This window comes from Ctenocephalides felis, unplaced genomic scaffold, assembly GCF_003426905.1.
Source record: "Ctenocephalides felis isolate EL2017-DRISC unplaced genomic scaffold, ASM342690v1 CF-g0.4_SCAFFOLD_01604, whole genome shotgun sequence".
Taxonomy (NCBI): domain Eukaryota; kingdom Metazoa; phylum Arthropoda; class Insecta; order Siphonaptera; family Pulicidae; genus Ctenocephalides; species Ctenocephalides felis.
The window spans coordinates 43,146,129-43,166,406 of NW_020537758.1; the positions used below are offsets into that span (position 1 = coordinate 43,146,129).

At 28.0% G+C, this 20,278-nt stretch overlaps 1 protein-coding gene across 2 annotated transcripts in view; it reads right to left on the reverse strand.

The window, feature by feature from the left end:
* Positions 1-596: 596 nt before the first annotated feature.
* LOC113372581 (probable salivary secreted peptide) overlaps positions 597-20,278 on the reverse strand; it is a 47,673-nt gene continuing 27,991 nt past the window's right edge. Inside the window, exons 1-2 of one of the 2 annotated variants that reach the window (XM_026612929.1) lie at positions 1,689-2,029; positions 597-895 (exon numbers count right to left, since the gene is read on the reverse strand). In XM_026612929.1, the coding sequence (XP_026468714.1) occupies positions 717-895; positions 1,689-1,971 (462 nt within the window). In that variant the 5' untranslated portion in view covers positions 1,972-2,029 and the 3' untranslated portion in view covers positions 597-716. Of the gene's footprint in view, positions 896-1,688; positions 2,030-20,278 lie in introns of those variants that run through there. The other variant, XM_026612930.1, reaches the window with a different exon arrangement.

The window sequence follows — 20,278 nt, forward strand, 5'->3', positions numbered from 1 at the left end:
CACTTGTTTACCTGTCCACTTGTTTACCTATCCGCGAGTTCATCTGTGTACTAGTCAGCTATTAGCAAAAAATAACTAATTATACAAATAAAACAAAATTATTTTAATTTTGCGGTCTCAACTCAAAGAGATGTATCAGCTTCATAATCCAGGCTTAAAATCTTCTTTCAGATAGTCTTGATATCGTTTCAAATTGCCTCTAATTAATCTATCCAAGCTTTACTTAAAGATGTTTTTAATTATCACTGCTGGCTGTATTTTGATACAACTTGTGGAATTTCTTTTGCACTGCTCTCGATACATAATGGATCCAATTATTTCACAACTATTGAATATAATTTGAAGTTGGTAATAAAATTATTTATGGACGAATAATAATTTGTTTAATTTACTTTGAATAAAAGAAGATGTAGGTGTCGATTTCTGAATTGTTTATATATTATTCATTGGACTTTCATCAAAAGCATAGCAATAGTTCTAGGTTCATCATTTTTCGGAATATAATTTACCTCATATATATCACAGATTATAACACTGCCATTGGTGTTGGAACATATACTAAACTTCATAAAATCATTAATTCATAAACAATTATAAATGAATGCTGTATATAACCTTTATTTATGGATGCATAGATAGATGTGTGCCAAATTTAAAATACTATTGTATATTTAATTTAATTTTTTCTATATTCACATTTTCATTATATTTCTAATCTAATATCCCCAAATTTCAACTAAGAAGTTAAATCCTTTGCCAGTCTGAGAAGATAGGAGTAAAGTTACATTTTTCCAACCAACTCCACCATTGACAAGAGTGGCATAGCCTCCTTGGCCATTTACATATTGGTCCAAGGCACGGACACAGCTGATTGTGCGATTATTTCTTGAACCCACTGTAATAATAATTTAATTTCAATTAATTATTTTCCAAAATAATAGGTATAAAATACATATCTTGAAAAAAACTTTACCGATAAATATAAATTATTAGAAAATGAGGTAGATCTTACTAAAGTATTATCCTAATTTATTTTGATACTTTCAATAAACGACTAATATTTGATATTTTTTTGAATATTATTAAATATCTAAAGCATAACTTCAAATTAACATTAAATACACTTTTTTCATCTAATGTTGGATATTATAGAATATGTTTTATTTTCTATAAATATATTTATCATGATATACTAATACTTTGTATTGCAATGTCACCTTATAGTCTAACCAAAAAAACGATTCCAATATAAATGAAGGATAATAATTTAAATTAAATGTAATATTAATGATAAACTCTCGATGAAGGTTTTTCTATTTCAAAAGTTTTAATGGTCATTTGGGCAAAAAATTGGTCTAGATTAAAGTTATTACTATCTTAAACTACTACAAACAAATTTAGTGTTTTTAAAATGTAATTCGTAAAATTGTATTAAAATCATTTATCTCCTGTTTTGCTTTTAAGAATGAATGAAAAAATATTATTACGTTACCGACACTAAATTTGAAATTGCGTATATACAAAATCAGCACAAGCTACAAGTATAATTCATTAATGTATTCAAAGGTACAAAAAAATATTTTAATTTTACTAGATTTTTTTAAGAATCTGTAGTGATCATTTTTTTTTCCTTGGCGAGGTTTTACCAAACAAAATGTGATTTTTATTAATTATAAATTTTCTCATACCTGGTGGAAATGACACCTCTCTAGTAGCTTTCCTGAAAAAGTTTCCACTCTTGGATTGGACTTGACGGTACAGCAAAACGTTTCCATAACTTGGGTATCCTACTTGAAAGTGATGACTATTGTTGGTACTGATTGCATTTGGTCCAAAAATCTCAGGCTTATAATATTGGCCCACAGAAGAATATCCTGGTCTGTACTGAGAAAATGCGTAAGGTGGTGGATGGTAATCACAGTTTGCCCATTGGACAATCGAGATGGCCACCAAAAATATTACAGCTTTCATTTTAGTCACTTGGTGAAATATCACGAATTAAAATATTTCAACCTTCGCAAAAGGAGCTTGTGATACAAACTGCGTTGTACAATATCATATGGTCTGTTCTTTATTTATAGAATACATATGCACATCAAAGATAATGATGTTTGCATTCATAATATTTTTTTTAAATTTTAAACTTGGACATGTTTAATGCTGTAATTAATTAAGTACGTCATATCGCAAATATCGTCGAAAAAGTGGAATAATTTATAATAGTGCTAGAGTCCTAGGAGTTGACTGGGGAAATTGACTATTTATCACTCTATCTAGTCAAAAAATTTAAAACAATAAATTTAATTCTTTGCTAAAAAAAACCTTTGTGAATTCTGTCTATTTTATTAATTTTTTTTGACAAAAACACAGTTTTATTATTATTTAGATATCTCGTGAATAGCAATTATTATCAAATTTTGAAATTTTTCTCATATTCTATTGATTTTCTTTATCGATCGTTGAAAATATGATACCATTTATAGCATAATTATTATACTATTATACAGGATTTTTTTAATTGTTACTAAATATTGTCAATGGGAAAAGTAATTTCACATAAGATACATCTTTATAATGAGAGCTTTATTATTATAATATCTACTGCTTCTATTTTATAAAATTATAATAGCAGGATTTTTTTTACATTATTTCTATTAACTTTTCAATAATATTTATAATTTTTTTTATAAAAAGTATTTTATTTCAATTGTTTTATTAATCGGAAAGGATCATTTAATACCTGTGACGCACCAGAATAATTTTACTATGGAAACGCTTACAAATATTATTTTTTAAATAAAATATACAACTTCTACAACTCTCAGTAAAAGAATCTAATGCAGTTCTTATAAGACTTCTATCTTTTTAACAGCTGATAAAATTGTGAACCATCTAATATATTTTCTGAATTTCCAATTTTCAGAGTATGCCTAATGTGTCTTTGTTGGCAAATTCAGAAATTTAAAATATCTTATTGAATAAATATTTAAAAATTAAATTTACTAATGTAAATAGTTGCACGACCCTGATGTTTTATCAATATCATCTACTGTGGTGTAAAAACCTGTAAATGATGTGCAGAGTCTTTCTGCTACTGAATTTGATCTTATAAATGATATTATATTCATTAGTATAACTTAAGAAAATAAGTAATTACAGAAAAATGTTAATTTAACTTTTTTGCTTTTATAGTTTTTGTATCTTTATTTTCAAAATCAATTTCTAGATTTATTTATTGAAATTTTATGATATAATTTACAGACAAAATTCTGGAATTTGGAGCATATTTAGGCTTGATTTAGAAACGTAAAAACTGCATGGTATGAGGAATATTAATAGTAATTAATATACCAGTTATAGTATAGAACGATTTATCAACAAGCATTTTATTTCCGGAATTATTTATAATATAACAATGTAATTATTTCTGAGTTTTGTTTTACTGTTTGTTAAAACAAGAGGATTTCCGTGGAGAATTTTAAAAACATCACTATTTATAGGTTTTGTTAACAATATAAGTGACCCGCATGCACGATTCGATTCGCGAATAATATATGAGCATATATCACAGAATTTGACATTTTAATACGTGTTATGTTTATTAAAATAACGCCATAAAACATGTGTAAACTTATAAGTGTTGTATTAATATCCTGCTGTGCTTGTAATAAATATATTACATCGAACAAAATCTATCTACAGACATATTCGTGGGGTAATGGAAGAGCTAGCAATTTTGAACCCAAAAGTTGTCATTTTATTCAAATTGTCTTGTTACTAAAAAAATAATATAAATTAAGTTAAAAATTGTAATCATGTCTATGTATATGATTTTGTTAAAAAAAATTATTGTTACTCAGTCTAAAACTTGGGCTGCAATGTTACTCTAGTATTATGATATACAAACAGGTGAAGAAAAATTAAGGGTTATTATTAAAATTCAGTATTATTAAATAATTTAGCAAAGACATTAACTTATTGAAACAACTCTATGAGCTTATTTCATAACTAATTATTAGGAAAATTTACATATATATTTTCTTACTTATAACCTCTGTAATGTAACGATTATTTTTGGATAAGTTTGATTACTACAATACGTATGTGCAAGATATGAAGACCATTGTTTGTTAACATAAATTTTAAATAATTGTGATTCAGAAAATAGCAAACATGGTACTATAATTCATATCACATGATCTAAATTCCAAGATAATATATATATTAATCGTTTCGCACAATAATGTAACTACAATTGCGAGAATAAATCTTTTTGATAACTAATAACTTATAATATTATAGAAGGATGTTGATCAAGTTTTCGATCTACATCCTAAAATCGTCAAATAAAAGATTAGCATACCAATTTAAAATATGTATATAATCTTAGACTCTTGAGACAAAAAGACAAAATTTTATGAACAAAATCTAATACTCTAAGACAAAAAATCCTATTACTTAAAGTACATCACAAAAAGTTTAAAAATGAGCTTTATGTAGTTGTTTCTACATAAGGTAGAAATGCTATTGGGATTTTTATTAGTATTTTTTGTTATAAGTACCATTTACATTATTAAGTACTTATAATAGCACTCGCTCTCTCACAAATACTCTTTATACCATCTATAGTTTAATACCGACTCCGACCTTGTATTTTACATACTCTCAATATATTTTTGTATAAATTGAATAGATAATATATTACTCATGTCAGTTACTAAATTATTTCTTTAATTATAATTTCATTAAAACAAGTTGTCAGATGATAAAATCTGTACTCCAAGCCGATAAAATAGGCTTTTTTCCTTTATTCTGCGTGAATTTATGAATTGTAATTAACCTCTTGTACTGAGGGTTATATAAATTGTATCTTGGTAAAAATTTAAGAGAAAAGTGCAAATGGTAAAGGTCACAGTTGTTTGTAATATTCTTTAATCATTATATTAACACGAACGGTTTATAAGTACTTTAGAAAAAGTACATTAATATTTTTTGTATAAATGCAATTATTTTTTATTACTGCTTATATGTTGTTTTTGTTTTGGATTCCAACCACCCACACATCTGCTTTTCTCATTTTGTGGACTAAATGTTCAAAAAGAATCCACTTAGAAACCTCGTTCTGTAATCGATCATGTGCTGGATCTAACAAGAATTCTGGTGGTTCCTTATTTATTAATTTGTATCCTTATTCTATATATGGGGGTGTATATTTTTATAATTTGCGGTTTGATATCTAATCTATAAATTAGGCCTCGTTTTCTTGCAAAAGGTGTTTTCGCTAAACTAATATTTGCTTGGGGCGCATTTAGCTTCCAATAAATAACAAAGAATCATTCTTCGCGGTATAGAAAAATTTATTACTATGCCAGGTATTTCTTTTGTTTTTATATATCCGCACATTCATATTGTCTAGAATCTCTTCGTATTCTAGCATTATTTATTAACACGTTAAGTGCCACGTTAGTTATGTTTCTGACGCTAAGCAGTTTTACGTGAGCCATACGTATTATGTAGAAGGTCTTGTCAGTCCTAGATGTCTGACACAAATGATTCATTTCCAGTATGTTCCGGAAGCTTGGCCTATCAGGAACAAAATCTGATAATTTGAAACCAAATCCAAACGCTTATGGAGAAAAAAAGTTTAATATAGGGCCATGTCAGTCATATATGTGTGACATAAAAAATAGTATTCTTTATGGAATTTGGGGAAAAAATTGATACATTAAGTTTTCTTGATACATTTGTCACTAAGTTATCTAATAAAGTAACCATGGCCCATGTGAAAATTTGTCTGATATTATCGTTGCGATTACATGTTAAGTCAGAACCAAAAATTATTAATAATTTAGAATACATAAAGAAAATAAAATTTCAATACGACATACTTACTAAACGCAGTAAATAATTGGTTAACTTATATAAATGACCATCGTTAACTATCTTTTCAAAATTATATTTAAAATGTAACATTATTATAGGCGATATAGACAAGCTTGTTAGAATGTAAATATATTGGTAATATTCTTAGAGCAAATAATTTAATATTTTTACTGATTACTTTCTCTATAAAATATATAAGCTCTATAAAAATATATCGCAAAGCTTTTGAAAATTTAAGTTGACATACATTTAATTGTGCATTTTGTATTTTAATTTAATTTAATTTTATAAAAATTTTGGTTTGCTAATTCACTCTTAGCAAATATTATACTGCATAATTAATAGAAATTTGTGCTATGTATATCAACAGGAACTAAAATTCAAAAACAGTTGAACAGAGACACTATGTGTATAACCCTCTATAAGCCAAATTTTTATTTTACATAAAAAAAATGGCAGGCACCAAAATCAATAATTGTAAATCTATATATGCAAATGAAAAACAAAACGTTTAAACAAATTTTTGGGATTGAAAGAGTTATGTGAGGTTCAAGTCACAGCCTATGATGTCTGTGCTTGTGTATGAAAATGTCATTTCAGGCTGAAAAGCTTAGCAAAAATCATAAATAATGATATTTTTTGCCTTGACAACATTATAGAATTCACATTTATGAGTGAGTCATCTCAGGAAAAAAGTTATAATTATTCGGTAAATTATCGCTAGTTAAATATTTGGTGACCTAAAAGTGACCTGAAAGTTACGCGGTCCAGAGAGGGTTAGATAAATATTGTCTCATTTTGTGATAATTGATAGATATGCTTTTAATTTTTTATTTTTAAATATCAATTAAATTTTGTAGGATTTTTTAGACATATCAGGTGCTTGAGTGCTGCAATCATTATTTTTTCCTGATGTATATATCATACAGATTTGCTTGCAAGGTAATAAATTAAATTCATTTACCGTAATAGGAAACATTTGCAGGAACTAAGATTGAAAAACTGTTCCACACTAAAACGACAATCAAATATTCCTTAAGCAGAAACTGTGTAATAATAGAAATATTTTTCTTCTCAGGGATAATTAATAGATATGCATTTAATAATTTTATTTTTAGGTATTATTTAAATTTTGTAGAGATTGAATATTATTTGCCCTTTTCCAGGGACAATTCTGATGTTTTTAGAGCAAACAAGTATCATTTTTACATAATGGAGATCTCACAGATTTGCCCGTAAGATAATAAATTAAAATTATTTGCCTGTAGAAGGATATTAATGTTAGTCCCACGCATTTGATGGTAAAACGCCGAAAAGCAAATTCAAGAAATATACCGCGATCCGCCCGAATCCGCCGACGCACGCCGCCAATATATCAAAGAGTCAGCGAATCGTTTAAACATCTTTATTAGCTACAAATTGCATTGCCCTTATTCATAAATCTTCAGGGCTTAGTATCTCGTTATAACAATTCTTTAGTTTCATTTGCAACTGTGTTAGTATTGATCTCGTTTCGTTTGATGTTTATTTCTGGATTTGTTAGAAACTGACCGCATTATTGGAAATGGATCATCCCCTTTTAAATTTGTGTGAATCTAGGGGTTTTGGAATCTACCTTCGATTCCAAAATTGTGAGAAGATTTAAGAATTTTCTGATTTTTAGAGTGTTTTGTATCAATTCTAATCACATCATTCATTTATTGAAACATCAGAAAAATTCTTGATTATGTTTAATGAGTTCTTGATTATATTTGGTAGAATAGAATGAAAATTCTATTGAGAAGCGATATAAGTAGATATAGGCAAGAATCCTTTCTAAATAATTTATATCAGTAGATCCTGTTCATGTGCTTTATACAAGGTGTCCCAGATCTCAACGTCAAGCCGAAACGTAGTGGTAGTATTGATATCAACTTTCTTAAAAAAAAAATTAGAAAAAATAATTATCTCACGTGGTTGAAAATTATGAGCTTTTAAGTACAGCCTAGAGTTTTGATGAATTTATGACCATTTTTTAGTTATTGTGGTCAATTTTTAAATAATGGATATTAGTAGCTGCTGTTCATATGCTTTATATAAGATGTCCCAGACCTTAACGTCCTGAAAAAAATTAGAAAAAAATCTCGTTTCTAGAAAATTATGAGCTTTTAAGTACAATCTAGAGCTTTGATAAAATTATGACCATTTTTTAGTTATTGTGGTCAATTTTTAAATAATGGATATCAGTAGCTGCTGTTCATGTCCTTTACACAAGGTGTCCCCGACCTCAACGTCCTGAAAAAATTTAGAAAAAAAAAAATATCTCACGTTGCTTGAAAATTATGAGCTTTTAAGTACAACCTAGAGCTTTGGTGAAATTGTGACCATATTTCGGTTATTGTGGTTAATTTTATTAATATTGTATATATAAACTTTGGAACCGTAATCATGAATAACATTTCAAGGACCATTGTCAAAAATGAAGGCACAATTGCCACGAATTATTCAGAATTATGACTTCTTGTTGAACTATGAATTTACAATTTTTAAAATTGGTCGATTTTGAGAGGCCCTCATTTAATAAGAATGTACTAAACTTTAGTACACTAAACTTTAGTAACTAAAGTGTGTTGGCAAGTTGTATCAAAATTTGGGATTTTAACATCAGGATTGTAAAATAGTAACATACTTGATAACTTTATTATTAAAAAATTTCGAGCTAAAAATTAAACATAAAATGCTAGAAACAATTAAATTTCGCCTTTGTTCACTACAATATCATCTGATTACACAAATTATAAGTTATTATAAGGTGCAGTACGAAATTTATATTATTGATTTTAATAAATTAAATTATTAAATATCTGCTAAATTGAATTTAGTTATACCTGCTAAAATTTGAAATTATTACTCTCATCGATCTTTGATATTCACTGCCTTTATTTTTTTCTTAATTTGAATTATTATTAGAAGAATAATTTTTGCACTACATTGTATAAAAAAATAAACCACCTAAATTCATTGTTGTGTTTTTCAGTCGGTTTGATATGAGCTATAGCCTTAATTTAATACTACCAATGATGCAAAATTTAAAAAAAATACCAAAGTAATTTTAGAGAAGTTACTTGCAGGATGTAGAGTTCTATTTATGACATATCTTAATAAATCAGTTTCCTTGGTTCCTCATGATGATATGAAATGGTTTATGTTGCTTACTGAGTATTGACATATTACAAAACTTGCACAATTATATGATTATTAAAACGAAACAATCAGATTTGAAACCTTTCCCTTCAATTTGAAAAAAAATCTCTTCGACTGCTCAAATATCCAAAAAAGATTTATTTCATATCTGCCAATAAAATATAAATATATTACCAACAAGCAATTAATATAAACACAAAATTCTCTGAAAAAGTTGTAAAAATATACTGTTTTTTAGTATTAATTTAAAAAAAATGAACAAAGGTGATTGAGCTCTCCATTATATAACCTTAATGATTCTGAATCGATTCGATACGGTGGCCCCTTTTGCGGCTTTTGGGAAATGAATTATGAGATTTTAAATACATCAAAATTTCTTTTGTAGTAATATGAAATTAATGTCTTCTAAATTTTATCATCGATATATGGGATGTATAAAAAAATACTAATGCTAAACCTTTTATTTATTGGAAGCATTTTGAGGTATTTTAATGTTATAGTTTGATTTATCATTGCAGAATATAAATTTAATAATTTCTGCAATTGCATCCTCTAGAAACTTTAGTTGTATTAGAATCTTTGATTTTTTGCATGTCTTTTCGAATTGCTTAGATAAATATTATCAATATTAAAAATTAACTCGTATTTGCTGCAAAACAACTTTTAACATACCGAAATAACTTTTAACCTTACCTTACCTTAGTTTTTTAATTCACAATTTTTAGTTCCTTGATATTAGCTAAAATTTCATCTTTCGTGGACGTATTCTCATAAACGGCTGAACCAATTTTAAAAATTTAAATCATTTTTTTAAGGCAAATTGTCGTAATAGTTTTTTGCAATTTGGCACAACTTCGAACTTTAAATTATAGATTTTGGACAAAGCTGAGAATATATTGTTCTGTAAGGATATATTTTTTCGAAGCTTACTTAACACTAAAAATCCTTTACTAATATAAATACCATTTTCTCCAGTGTCGTCCTGGTCCAGGTGCAAATGCACATGCATATGTATAAGTATCCTTTTCTAATGAATGAATTATATATCTTAGGGGTGACTAGATCAGAAATTTTTTTTCCGTATCAACCCTTTCAGTTTTTTATTTAATGTTTGGAGTCAGGTAATTAACTAAATCTTTGTTCTTATGCCGACGAAATCGGTACATGATTTTGTGTTCTGTAATACAGGTTTGATAACTAATTTACAAAACCAACATAATTATTTTTTACTACTAGATATAAATTTAACATAAATACGAGATAAAACATTAAAAGCGGCGTTTGCTTTTTGGGATTTTATATAACTCTTTTTATGTGGGTTGATTATGAGTTTATGGAAATATAATTACCAATAAATATCACAAGTAATCAGGACTAATTTGGGATGTAAATTATGAATTCATAAATTATGATACGATTTGAGGTAGTATTTTTAATAGATATATCATAGAGAAGAAATAAAATTTATAATATATATATATATATATATATATATATATATATATATAGTTTTTAGTGGAACTATGTATAATTTTTTTATAAGTACATAATATCTAGCTAAAGAGATTTTTTATTCTCATGTTTTAATATCAATCTGAATATAACAATCTTATGATCTGTTGTGCTCAATTTTTTTATTTGGATTCATATTTTTGGATTGCAACCCAATGGTTGACCTATCTATATTTGATGTTATTTTATTACATGATAAATATTACAGAATATAAATCACCTTTTCCCAATTTTCCAAAGAGGCCGAGATAAAATTTCAAGAAGATTGGAGCTTTTATGTTCTCATATTTGGAAAGCTCTCTTTCAAAAAAAAATTGATTGATGCAGATTTTTTTCGGCTGATTTCAATAACTTTAAATGAGAATGTGTAATAAATACCAAACGTTATCGAAATTTTATGCGCAAATCATGTGTTTCAAATTGGAACTAACAAGAATTGTGTACACTTTCGTTACAATAATAACAAGGCTTAATAAAATTATAAAATTTAATACCATAGCGTGAAATAACATGTGTTATAATATAAATATGCCGTCAGCTAAGTGGAGTATCGTAATATACAGAGTCAAACTAGGAAAAAAATCTTATGGTAATAATAAGTTTTTTAATTTGTGTGTTATTTAAATGCTTGTTAATAATTTTAACAATAAATCTCCTATAAGAACAAACATATCTTCTCAAAAAACATTTGACATCTCAATTCAAAGCTGTTTACATGAAAAGAAATAAATAATAAATTTTTTTTACATAAAAGTAATTTTTGAGCTAACATAAGTAAAATATAGTAAAAATAAGATATAAATATTTTCAAAATTTCTAATAATAAATTATCGATGTTTATAACAATTTTTTTAATCAGAAACCAAATAATTTAAGTGAATTTTCAAGATGGAATATGATTGTATATAAAATTTAGGGTCGGGTCCTTCTGGGTAAAAAGCTCCTCAGCATGTTATGTTTCTTATATGAAGTATTTTTAACGTTTTATAACAAAACCTAAACTTTCTTTCATAAGCAACAATATTTTTTTTTAGGTTTTTTAAGAATTTTTGAACACCTCCTTCTCTTTGATGATACGTGGTGATTTTCAAAATTACCCCTTCTCACCCATCAAAAATCACGTCTATTTTTAATTACGAGAAAAAATTGTAAAATTTTTAATTTTTTTTGAAAATGTTGGGATTCAAAAAAGAAATTTTGTGATATCTAACTATTCCCCTCCCTTCCCCACGTAATATTTAGTGATTTTTTGTCAAATCCTCCCCTCCCCGTAGAAACCTAACGTGATTAATGGACGCTTACTTAGATATTGTGTCAAGGGTTTTCAAGTTATTTGAATATTTTTATTTTGATGTTTATTATTATCAATAATGATTATCTAATTCTTAGCCAATTTTTGTATCAAAATGCCAAACTTTTATGATAAATTTATAAATAATAGCACTTAGTATTTAATTTCAAAAATGATAGTACTTAGAGGGAGAAAACATACTGATACTCATATTTAAATGCTGTGAATATCCTAGTATCACAAAAACATCTTTAAATAAAATAAAATGGTTAATTACAAATTATAAAAATACATTGCGTCAGCTCAGTTTGTCACGTGTATTTTTATAAATCTTTAAAATCACAATTCTTTGTTCCATAGTCTAATTTTTTTTACCAATTTCGGCTCTGCTTTCGCAAGCCACTTACAAACCCAAAGTGTCTGTTATTGCATTCGCATAAGTCGGAGTTCTTAAGACTATCGTCCCGCAGTCAATATCACTTGATACACAGTCTGATTAGGTTTTGCATCCTAATATAATCATTTTATATCACAATTCGAGCCCCAATAAACCACTAACAAGTTGTTACGAAATGGACTCGAGTTGGATAAGGATGCTTTTTTCATTACGGATATTCCGACTATCGTAGTCGTGTTTGAAGTCGGGCCGGCTATTGTGGACAAAACGAGCTAATGAAGACTTTGGTAAAGGTCTAAGAGAGCCGCTTATTCGACTGGTCAGTGGTATGAATATATTTTCGATTTTGGAAAAAAAATTGAAATGACTAACATGTTTGAATTTAAGTCTATTTTCTATAATAACTGTCTAAATATAAGTACAATTATATAGAATAGAAAAGGACTTTTCCGAAAGATAATGACGATGTTGATGTCGAAATATTAAGTACATTTGAATTTCTTTAATTGTTTTTATATTTAATTAAAATGGCCTTGTTCTATTTAAAATTTTAAATTTTTCAGTAATAACAATGTGAATGTAAATGTCACAGGTTTTGAAATTTTATGATAGTATAATTTTTTATTACTTGACTCATCTGCACACTTTTGTTTACTACGTTTCCATGCAGGACAGCTACGATAATGTAGAACGGTTACATCAAGGGTTCCCAAACTTGCTTGTGTCGCGGACCCCTTAAGAGGGCTTAGACTAAGGCTTGGCATTGGAGGCCATGGACCTCCAATTTAGCCGTTATCGATTTTTTTATAAATTTGTATTTGTACTAACGTCTAGTATTAAACTCCTTGGACTCCTTGAAAGTTGTCATATGGACCACTTTGGGAATCACTAATTGTTCAATCGAGACAAAAAAGTATTTTAGTATCGTTCAAGATCTCATTGAAAAATGCCTGTTACTTCTTACCCCTGTCACAATAAGCCCCATAGCTCCTCTATATATAACCACAAAATTGTATGCCATTAAAAAATATTAAGATTAAAACAGAAAATCCCATCAATTTGGCTTTATAAACATGTATATTAGTACTATTTACTAAGTAAACCACCATATAATTAACGATATAAACGAGCAGTTGAAATAGCTAATTATTCTGTATTTTTCTGCATATTAGTGTGTTAATTAACTTGTGGCATGTGTAGATAATAGCCAATATTCTTAATGTGTTGCTAATTACGATTTTTTTAGATAAAAGTCTCGAATAATTATACGTTTTTTAATCTATAATTTACGTGCTTTACTCGTTTTAAATAATTGCAAGTTTATATTTTAAATGAACAAATTACCATGAACCTGTTTAATTGACCATTTATTATTTGAAATTATCTCTGAAAGTTTTAGTTCTTAATATTGTCTTTTAGATAGAGCGATTAGATAAAGTTTTGTATAGAAATAGCATGAAAAAATTTTCAAAAATTTTTCAGAGCGTCGAATTTTCAATAAAAAATGACACGAATTTTCACTTTTAATTCATTTGTCGCTAAGCTACACATAAAAAAAATTCTTTTAATTTTCAAAATTTTTTCCATGTTATTTCCATACAAAGTTTGATTGAATTGCGTGCTATTTAAAAGTTAATATTAAGAGCTAAAACTTTCAGAGAATTGTTTTTTATCAATTTGGAACCATTTGAGCCCCTTGAAGCAAGAAAATTCGAAAATGTCCATATTAAGGGACACCCTAATAAAATATTTAAAGATATATCTATACAATATAAAGTTTAAATAGTATGTAAATTTATTTTATAATTATATATTCTTCTTCAAAATTTAATCAAATCTTTTGAGCTAAAACTCCCATAATTGCGCTTTCCTAAAAACCCTCTATAGATGATTATATGAGTTTAAATACATATGTGAATACAATATTTGAATACTTTATGTCGAAATTAATATATCCATCTTTTTCTCAACACCAAGCTGAGAAAATTTGTAAAAAGTTCCATGCGTTCGAACAATCACTATTGTTACATCGAATCTTCTTCAGAATTTTTATTTGACCACCGCGGCTCATTCATAAAATTAAACAACACATCACACACATTTATGAATATGTTTATATTTATATTTATATGACTTTACTAAATGCTCCAATATTTTCTTAACACTTACGATTTTTTCTCACAAACTTTGTTTTATTCGTTACCTCAAGGGTGTGAGTTGTATGGGCGGTGCGTCTGAATATTAGAGGGATGAAATTTTTTTGATGAAAAAGCGATGATAAACGTGAAGTGTTTTATGATAGTGCTTGAGCTATGTTTTTTCTAAATATATTTAAAATATTTTTATTATTAAAATGTGTTAATTTTAATAAATGTTGATCACCTGTTCTTGAGTTTTTGGGCATATTGTAGATAATAAATGGACAAGTGCAACCAAGTTTTGAATATGTATTTATCAATAAAATGATTAACACTGTTCAAGAAGAAATAGTAAATTAAACATAATTGATAGACATCATTTTCTTGCACACTCTATATTATTTATATATGTTTGTTCAATAACTTTCATTGAGATAAGATGTGCAACCTACTAATACTTACTTTATGTAGGTAAACGTTTCAAATAATTTAGTGAAACTATAGTCCTTGTTTTGTACTAGAAATTTTGCTCTACGATATCCATTTATTTGTGGCATCTATTAATTAGACTTATATTTATATCCATATATCAGTTCAACCACAAAACACACGACTGACAATGTCTGTCCAAAGACTAAAAATAATAGAGGACCCCTGACATCTGCTATGCATAAGGCTTTTGGTGGTTGTTTTCTTATGATTTTATCATATGTAAATTTTTTTCTCTCGATCATAAAATGATCAATCCAATGACTTACAAGACCTTGTTCTACAGCATTGGCTAGTCTACGTCTTAGTAGTCTATAATAAGGTGATCTTGGTGACAATGCTAGGATCATTTGGCATGGGGTTACAATTTCCTATAATATATAATTATTTATCATCATTAAATTCATTTCTAATTTGTTTATATAGATACCTACGTCCATGGGTTCCATAAAATTCCTATAATCTCGTTCATTGATTAGAACTGCGTCCAATAAATATTTGTTTTTTAGAAATCTTAGGAAAAACACTCGTTTTCCTTTTTAAGTATTTTTTCAAGTTCATTCCAGCCTCCTGGTGGAAATGGATCTGAACTGTGTGCTAATTCTCTCACAAAGTAGTTTTCAGAATTCGACAAATCGCCTTTATCAAAAGATTGACATCAGGTCTTGCAATTTCGCTCAATTTAATTCCTTCTGCAAAGAGTAAAATATAAATAGAACTAGTGGTGTATGGTATCGTTCCTTAAGGCAATTTGCTGGAACTTACTGTACTGTAATACAATATTCGAAGAATTTTAAATGTTTTCAAATATATTATAAATACTGTACTTTCATTATTTGTATTTTATAGACAAAATATTAAAGCTTATAAATTGGACAATGATGTTCATATAAGTTTACATGAAAAGTGAATAAATAAAACTTAATGATACCCCGAAGGGTAGTTTGAATAAAGAATCTTGTCTTATCATATAAACAGAATTGCAAAGTTAAAATTATTTATTTCAAGTATTTTGGCTTGATTTAAATTAAAATTCGAATTAAAACCGACATTCAAGAAATTATTCTTTGTGAATTAGACTTTTTTTTCTTAAATTTTGAAATAGTTTTTTTTTTACTTTCTCCAAAAACAGTCGTTTCGTCAACACAAGCATAAAGTTTATGAATCATTCAAATCGGATGCTTTGCTCTCTCAAAAACATTTATAAAACATCATTTTTTACACATTCAGCTCCGAAACTCAAAACGGCTGGTCCTGTCTTTGGCAAAAACTAATCACCATATCGCCCCATCATTACGAATTAAATGTTTTTTGAATCATTCCAAACAGATGCTCAGTTCCCAAAAACCGTTTCTTTGCCCAAAAACTAATCAGCAATAATTAGTAGGAATCGATTGCTCTTTCAATCAATCAAATTGGTTGAGCTGTACTCCGAAAACGTCGACGAAAAAATTTAATCCATATACACACACACATCAATTTTTTTTAGATATGCCAAAATGTTCAGAAACCTCTGGAGCGTAAAGATATGCACAAATTTTCATTTTCGATTTTTGGCCCATTATTATCACTTACCCTACGAGAAGTTAAACATTGACTAGTATAATTCATTGAAGCCAATTTGTGATTATAATATTTTTTATTATTAACTAACAAACCGGGCGAACTCCGTTTCACCACCAGATGGTTTCATTTCATGTAACATTTCGTTTAGTGATTAAAAGATGAAGAAAAAAATTGCCTGCTGTTGAAATTGAATAAAAATTTGCACAATACACGTAAATGATGGTTTCCAATTGAAATGTTAGGAAACGAATAACTTTTTTTTTTTTTTTTTGCACAATTTCACAGTGAAAACAATGCTGGTTTGTCACATGAAATTAACTGAGCAGAACAACAATGAGTAGCTGTCAAACAAATGAGTAGCAGTCAGACAAAAAATATTAGTTTGCAGTACATGCTAAGTATCAAAGATGACGCTGTATGTGAAAAAAAGACAAAATTTTCTTTGCTATAAACCTCACGGAGCCCGAGACTTTTCCAACGAATGCAAAGACGAGTTATATCGTCAGAAAGGAAAACCCGACTTATTTATTATAATAGATTACTAAAGAAAACTTACCAGTATTGCTAACTGTTCCACTGTTTTTATTTGTGGTTCATACTTTTTTTCGGTCAAGTAAGATGAGTAGTAGGAGTAGTATAAGCCACGGTGACTGCAACAAAAATTTTTTTTCTATAGTATAAATAATAATTTTAATATCAAATAATTGAAGTTGATACTTTACTCAGCATGTTGCATAATAACCAATTTAACAATAACATTTTAATAGTCCTGGATCCGGGCATATGTGCACCATGCCCTGACGAAATATCTGCTATACTCATCATACAATATGAAATACTTGTATAGGTGTGATGTAGAAAAAAACTATATGTTGCCTGCAAATTCCAAAAGAATCTGTTGATATAGTTCATTTTATGATTTATTAGTAAAAATAATCAATAACTTACTGTTTAGCAAATATATAAAGTGTAACGCAGATTATTATTAATGATCTATAAAACCAATCCACACATTTTTGTCCACTGATAAATATAAAAATTTAGACGAGTCGACTGGACGCGGTTTAGGCACCATAAAAGTACTACCTAACATATCATAAACAAAAAATGTGCGAACTATCTTTAAGTTTCCCAATAAATATGTACAAGAACTGCATAATGCAATATCAGCACCAACAGCTAACAAAAAAATCTTCTTGACCTTTATGGTACCAAACACTGCCATTTGCAGCATCCGCCATGTTAATCTAATATTGTTTTATGATAAATAGGGAAAATATCAGCACTTAAATATGAAATAATTTTAATAAAGTATTTATCACCTTTATTCCAGCTTCTTTCGCAGTCATAATACTGGTCTTCCACCCACTAGAAATTCCTTCAGCATTCGGTATTCAAAACCATTTGGCTCTCCTTTCTCATTTACCCAACTAAATGGCTCATAACGGCCCATCAATATTCTAACTGTCAATTTATTTCGTGAAGGAATCCATTTCTGTTTTTCAAAAGTTTTATCCAAAAAATTGCCACTTGCGCCAATGTCCTCAGGTGAACTATTTGCGTCTAAACTTTCTTTATAGTCATTGAAGGTGCAAGCACTTCTTGAATTTGTATGTTAGTGTCATTGATTTTAAATGATTTGTACTGTTCAATATAGATATTTACTTTCACAATCAAAATATTTAGATACATTTGTTTAATTAAAGTTTGTATTTCATCCAAAGATTCATCAGTATTTCTGTTATTACTAGCACTTTAGTATCAACAATTGCCGTATTATTTATTGCACGCAATTTTCTTATTATTTCTGGATGATTGATATCTGCCTGTAATATTATAAAACCATCACAGTTAGATGAAGTTTCTTCTGTTGATAGAATGTTTTCTGAAGAAAATACTGAATCACTACTGAGCAATTTTTTTTTATATATTAAATCATGCAATTCACTGTCATCTCCATAAATATACCAACATCTTTTAGTTTTAAGTAAATGTTGACCAAAAATTGTGGTAATGGTAATTAGAAATATGATGAGATTACTGGATTTAAACATTATTGCTTTTAGTGCTTATTCTAAATTACGAATGATTAGTTTTATTTTTCTGATCATATTTATATAGTTGGATACTGATCGCGTGCAAATTATAGTTTTAACTATTTTGCATGTTGGTATTTAGTGAATAATTTATAAAATCACACTACATATTCATAAATAATCTAGCTAATAATTAATCCGTTCTAAGCACTGGCAAAAAGCTTTCATGCTCTTATTTAGTTATTTTCTATTAAATATCAAATAGTTTTACAAATTGAGTGTTTGTTTAGCCATAATTGATAATTTTATATTCTGTGAGGTTCGTGTCATGTTAAATCATTATAAATTTAATGCCAGTTTTAGATTAAGTACCAGTGAACATTAACAAATGATATTCTTGCAATTTTAAAAATGAACTGGCAGATTTCTTTAGAACAACAACCAATATAATATTTTTATATAACTTGTTATTTATTAATGCTATGTAGAGTAAGTTATAGTAATCGCAAAAAAATCAAAAATGTAAGTATATATCTTTACGTTTCAAAAGTTTCTGAATATTTTGCATACCTTAGAAAAATGGATGTGTGTGTATGTGTGTGTGTGTGTGGATACAAATTTTTGTCAACGATTTCGGGAACACAGATCAACCGATTTGAATAATTCAAAAAAAATTTCAATTCCTATTATTAAGGAGACGTGCTGATTAGTTTTTGGCAAAAGCAGGTCTACCCGTTCCAAAGACACGGGGCAAAAAGTGCCAATACGGTAACTCAGTTTTTAGAGAACGGAGCGTCCGATTTTAATAATTCGAAAACATTTTACTTATATTGATATTAAGGTGAAAAACTGATTAAATTTTGAGGAAGGCAGGTCTAGCGATTTCGGAGATCTAATAAAAAAAGTAATAAAAGCCATTTAGCGGCCGAAAGTGATCATTAGATATGCACATCAAATTATCAATATTTTATGGAGTTTTTGATCATATGTTTAAATTTTGTTTTTCATTTCTATAGGTTCCGTAACACCGTTCGTCCGTTAGATAGCGACGCGGCGTTTACGCGCTTCGATACTTCGTCTCTATGCTGCTAAAGTAGTGCGATTGCTTTGGAAAGCAGTTCAAAATTCCCAAAATATTTCAAATTGAGGAAAACATTTTTTTCAAAAAACTCTTTTTTTCAAACATTTAAAATTTCTCGAAAATCAAATTTTTCCAAAGTTCAAAAAAAAATTCTTTATTAAAAAAAATAATTTTTGATACGGGAAGTTTCAGCAATTAGCCTTAAGGCACAATGCCATACACCACTTGTTCCATAAAACAAGTCTTGTATGTTGGATAAAATTACTTCTGTTCTAACCATTGAACAACAAATTTTACAAATTTTCAAATATTTTATTGAAATTGGTTTTGATATATTTAATGATATTAGGATATTATTCTTTCAGTTAATTTTACATATACATGTTCAATAATATATTTTTTTCAGCCTTCATCTTTAGAACTGCCGCCAGTTTGTCTGGGTCTAAATTTTAATCCCTCCACAAAAATTAGCTTAGCCGAAATTCTCGCAATTGCTATTTCTCCATAACCCCAGGGGCTTCATAGTCTTGTTTCAGAATTTGAAATGTTTTGACAGCGATAATAATATAGTCACACTTTCTTCTTTTGGCTAGGTCAAAAAACATCTGTTTCCACTCTTGGCACATGTCGAGAACATATTGAGAGATCCAGGAAAAAAGTGCGGACGGATTTAGATGCTACCGAAAGAAAGCTTATCGAAAA